A 5,000-nucleotide genomic window follows, 5' to 3' on the forward strand; every position below is an offset into this window, starting at 1 on the left:
AGTGCCAAGTTATATAGAGGTTAATTGATATGGGTAAATGTCCACTAGAATTTTTGTTGAAACTATCTCTCTTCTTTCCTCTAATGGTGTATTATCTTTTGCTTTGCAGAATCCAAATCTGCTTGCAAAAAAAAAAAATGGTACATTTTGACCCACTTCAATATTTATTCCAGCGTGTTGCTAGAATATATCATCCCCTATCTACCTCTTTTAGAACATGCTGTTTATATTGTTCAGTTATCAATAATACATTCATTCCAGTCTGCTTTATAAAGCTATGTGTAGTTCATAATTTGCCACCTGATTTCCTAATATATTGCAAATATAATCAGGAGAAAATCCTGTTTCTTTCAACAACTGAATAAACAGCAAAATAATGAAATAAGCTGCATGTGTATTGCACAGTCTACTTTACACTTTCAAACCAGTAACTCAGCTCTTCAGGAAGACTTTCCAGTCTTCTAAAATATTTTCTCCCCTTAAAAAAAAATCTGTTTTTGCTCAATTATAAATCAAGTTAACATGGGATTAGTAAAGGATGCAGACAAGATAAAAGATTAGAAATATGCCAATGAAGTATGAAAATTGACCAGCACAACTTGTAGATAACTTAAAAGGCATGACAAGAAACAAAAAAATCCCCTTTGGACTGATTCCCAGCCTTCTGGAGGAAAGAATGTATGTCTGTCTTGGCAGATTGCAGCATATTGGACCCTAAAACTGCAGCAACTTTATACAGAGAAAAGTTATTTTAGAGGTTTTTAAAAATGCATTAGACCTAGTTTTTCTTTCACTACATTGCCTGTACATGCATCATAAATAAAGGAAGCCTACTTCACAGGCAAAAAAAGATCAGAAAAAATAATTCTTAAAACAATTTTTACACTCTTAATGTTTCCATAAAACAGCTTTTCTCCAAAATGCAAGTAACCACATGACGTGAGTGTGGCATAAGAGATGTGTGTATCTCATGAGTTTCCAAAGATTATTGTGTTAACTTTCAAGAAACATGCAACAGTCTCCCAAGTTACCATGTAATCATATTGAAATTAGATTGCACCGGACTTTCTTCTCCCACACTGCATACCGCCCTTACATATGAAGTTCCTCAAGGCGAGGGCTGTGTCTGTATCTATTTTGTAAGGTGTTATGCAAACATGTGGTGTTGTAAGAACTAATAAATAATCATGAGTAGGCAGTAACCTCAAACTAAGGCCAGGAGATCTTTTATACCTATGCCATAGCTTACTGTCACGTGTTCTACGTATACACTCATGTGCGTACATAGGGGAGCATACACGCGTGTGGAAACACTGGTGTGTGCTGGTGATAGTGGTGATGACGCAGAGGTAAAATCTGTCTCCAGTCCTTTTCTAGCAATTTTGTACCCAATTAACTGAAAACATTAAACCCTTACATTAACAGACCACACACTATCATGCCTGTGTAATTAAGTGAGGAAAATTCTTTCGAATCAAAATTTCAGAAAAAAAGTGAATGGTACATTCTGCGCAATTACCTAGTTTTTAAACTGATCATGCATTTTGCATCATGGGGGGAATGAAGTCAGTTCCTTGAAAATAAATAAATTGTAGGTTTATGACTCAGCTAAAGGAAATGTGTCCTTGGTGGTGCTTGAACCTAGCATAAACTACATGGATACTCTTTTTTTATATTAAAAGAATAAAAAAAAAAAATATTAAAAATTACTTATATCTCTTCCCTAGCCATGCCTCTTGCAAGGATATCAGAACCTGTTGTATTTTGCTCACCTGCAAACCCTATCATTGGGTCCTAAAATTGTGAAGTCATGATTTAAATAGAGACAAATTTTAGAAAGTGAGATGGAGTCCCCTCTGTTTTTCCACTCTTTCTGATGAACATATTTTTCCCATAGATTGCCAGTCAAATAACTACATAATTCTCTGATTAAGTCTGCTAAGAAAACAAAAAAGGAGAAGATACATTTCCTCCATGGCATAGATAACTTAGTTCCTCTATCTGTGAGACCATCTGTGACTGTAGTCCCTACAAAGCTTACCCCTCGTTCCTACAGTGGAAATAGCCTGTAAATCCACATTCAAAGGCAAAACTCCTTTGTTCCCATTTCTTCTTTAGCCTGATCCTTGTGTTTTCTTCTCAGTGGAAAAACAAAACCACTATTAAAGCTCCAGTAGGGACTTCATTGATCCTGGAAAAGAGAGAGAATATAGTGAAACCACTGTCCTTCAAAAAACAGTATTAAATGAGCTTGTACTTGACTAGCCACTTGGGTCTGGACTGTGCTTTAGTTTCAGCCAGCCACTCACCAAGGTCTGCTCTCTCATTGCAGAGTGTGGTTCGGTTTTGCTTGTCTGGCATGCCTTGCCTGAATCCCTCCCAGGAGGCTTGCTGTGTGTGTGAGGTGTGTAGCTGTTCCTTCTCCTGCCTTTGTCTTGCACACTCTTCAGTTCCTCACACTGGGGAACCCAACCACTGCCTTCATCTTCAGAGGCAAACCCTGGAAGCTGCAGTGAAAATCAGTGATGTTCCCCTACAGCTCTGTTTTGGGGAAGAGGGAATGGATATTCTGTTGTTGGTTTTGCTTAACAGTTAAAACAGAGCAGATAGAGAAATCTTAAAATGTACGTTAATTCAGAGTAGTTCAAGGATTCTAAAAGCAATTACATCTTTTGGAGAATCATTTGCAAAGTGATTCTCTGTTCATCTGCACCAGCACCAGGGAGTGGAAATCAGTTTAGTCGCTCTACCAAATCTTGGTAACCAGTTACATTGGCCTTTAGGTGGCATATGTGACCTGGGAGATTGGAACTGGGTACCTGGCACTCAACACAGGGAGTTTGTAGAACTAAACTAAATAACCAGTTTTTTTATTTTGTATTGTTGTATCTAAGGCATACTCTGACTAGGTCTTTTTGCATAATTCCTGTTGACACTAATGGAAGCCATATGCACAGGAGAGAAAAATGGATTCATAAAGAAATTTTCCTTATCTTAACACTGTCTTACTAGTGTTCTCTTTCTTCTCTAGGCACCTTAACAATGAACATGCATTGGATGACAGAAGCACTGCTCAGTGTCGGGTGCAAATGCAAGTGGTTCAGCAGTTAGAAATACAGGTTTGTTACATGGAAGTATTATCCTATTATTTATTTACTATTAACCAAAACTAAATTGAAAACATTTGCTTTAGTGACTCTAGCTTAAAGCCATATGTTTCTTGCATGAAATGTGTTGATATTCATGAACAAGTGGAGTTTTTTACTTAAAGATTTTTCACATTATAAATTATGCAATAATTATCTAACATCAGCATTGTCTACAGTATTTTGCTTGAACTAAGACCCTAATGCCATTCATCACAAATGAAAAATGCAGTCCCTGGAGCAGAGACTGGATCCAAGCCGTTCTTCAGTTCTTGAAATGCTGGGTCAGGACCTCTCTTCCTTCTTCCCCTTCTGACCCGATGCTTGTCTGTGCTGTACTGCAAGACAAAGAAGTACCAGAGCATATCTCCACCTGAAATGACTCCCAGCCTGATGGTGGGCATTTTTCTCCAAGCAGAAGGTGTAATGTCAGACCCACTCAGGGGGTCCCCAGGGAGTCCCATGGCTGGGACGGCGGCACTCAGGTGCCCTGTTCAGGCTGTAACCATTAGAGGTCACTGCATGTATGTGAATGCTCCCTCCAGCCTATGGCAGAAGTGCCCAGTACCCATGGGGTCTCCCAGGATTGAGACCACACTTGCCAGGCTACCGAGACTGGGACCAAACCTTGGTAGCCCAGAAAGACCATGCAGGATGCTTACACCATGCAGTCCTGTACAGGACTCATACGAGGGCATTTCTCAAAAGTCCTGTCTCCTCTTAAGAAGGTGCAGAGGAGCCCAAGGGATACAGCAAGGGACTGAGATTTTTTTGTCCCCGTTTGTTGCCATGTGCAGAGAAAGAAGGATAAACACCTCTCAGCTTTCTTACCTTTTGCATATTGTCTCCCTGCTCTCATGCATGTAAGAGCAGCCAAAGCAAACTGTTTGGGCCTTTTGTATTTTAGTACTGGAAACCCAAAGCAATGAAAGGAGGGTACAATAATGTCATTTATTGTCATTTCTCTTCAAATGAAAGCTTTATAAACCTAGGCAAAGCTGCAGTTTCTTTTATAAGATTTACAGGATAGCGTTAGCTTAATTTGCGTGTTAGGAATTTACGTCATGGCAAATAGCATGTCTCGGAAGTGTCACACACATAATGTGAAGCCTAAGAGGAAACCTTTCTCCCACCCCCTGCCGCAAGTGTTCTTTAATGAAAGATGCACTGACCAAATCATACCCAGCGTACCCAAATTATCTGCAGTAATACACGTAGTTTCCTCTTCTTAAGGTTACGTACAAGTTTTCTTAGTCCAATCTCAGTCTACAGGTATAATTCTCGAGCTGAATTCATGCAAGAAAGTATTACAGACCTCTCTGGAAAATGACAGCATTAAACACCAAGTGATTCTTGTTGCAATTAATAGATTGTAGATATCAAAAGCCGTATCACTAGAATACAATTTTGAGCACTTCCTCTTGCAACCTACCTTTTGAAAAAAAAGTATTCTTTTCATGTTGTAAGATACATTTTTCCTTTTTTATGTTCTGATATTTTTGTCAACAAGTTACCTATTTCAAACACTTCCTCCTCTTTCTTTTATTTTTTTTTTTCAATTTGCTAAGTTTTTTTGAGTCTGAAACTAAAGATATTTACATAGCATATGACCAAAAAAATGGTATCAGTTAGGAAACAGTACAGGTTTTAGTAAAGTGATGTTTTCTAAAGGCAGTTTAAGGGCTTCTTAAGAACTGTTTACCATTTACAAAGGCTAGGCTGTAATGTAACAGCCCAAGTGAAGATTTAGCTTGCAGTGTGACCAATTATGCCATTTTTTGCTTTGTCTGACTGCTAGTGAAGTAAGGTCCATCAGTTGTAATGAGACCCAGTGCAGTGTCGATGCCGACTCGG

At 38.7% G+C, this 5,000-nt stretch overlaps 1 protein-coding gene across 9 annotated transcripts in view; it reads left to right on the plus strand.

The window, feature by feature from the left end:
• FOXP2 (forkhead box P2) overlaps positions 1-5,000 on the plus strand; it is a 368,419-nt gene that overhangs the window by 321,736 nt on the left and 41,683 nt on the right. For all 9 annotated transcript variants that reach the window (XM_014963970.1, XM_014963961.1, XM_014963967.1 and 6 more), the window contains one exon: positions 3,032-3,119. In XM_014963970.1, the coding sequence (XP_014819456.1) occupies positions 3,032-3,119 (88 nt within the window). The remainder of the gene's footprint in view (positions 1-3,031; positions 3,120-5,000) is intronic.

The sequence above is a fragment of the Calidris pugnax genome, unplaced genomic scaffold, assembly GCF_001431845.1.
Source record: "Calidris pugnax isolate Ruff unplaced genomic scaffold, ASM143184v1 scaffold44, whole genome shotgun sequence".
In the NCBI taxonomy this organism is placed as follows: domain Eukaryota; kingdom Metazoa; phylum Chordata; class Aves; order Charadriiformes; family Scolopacidae; genus Calidris; species Calidris pugnax.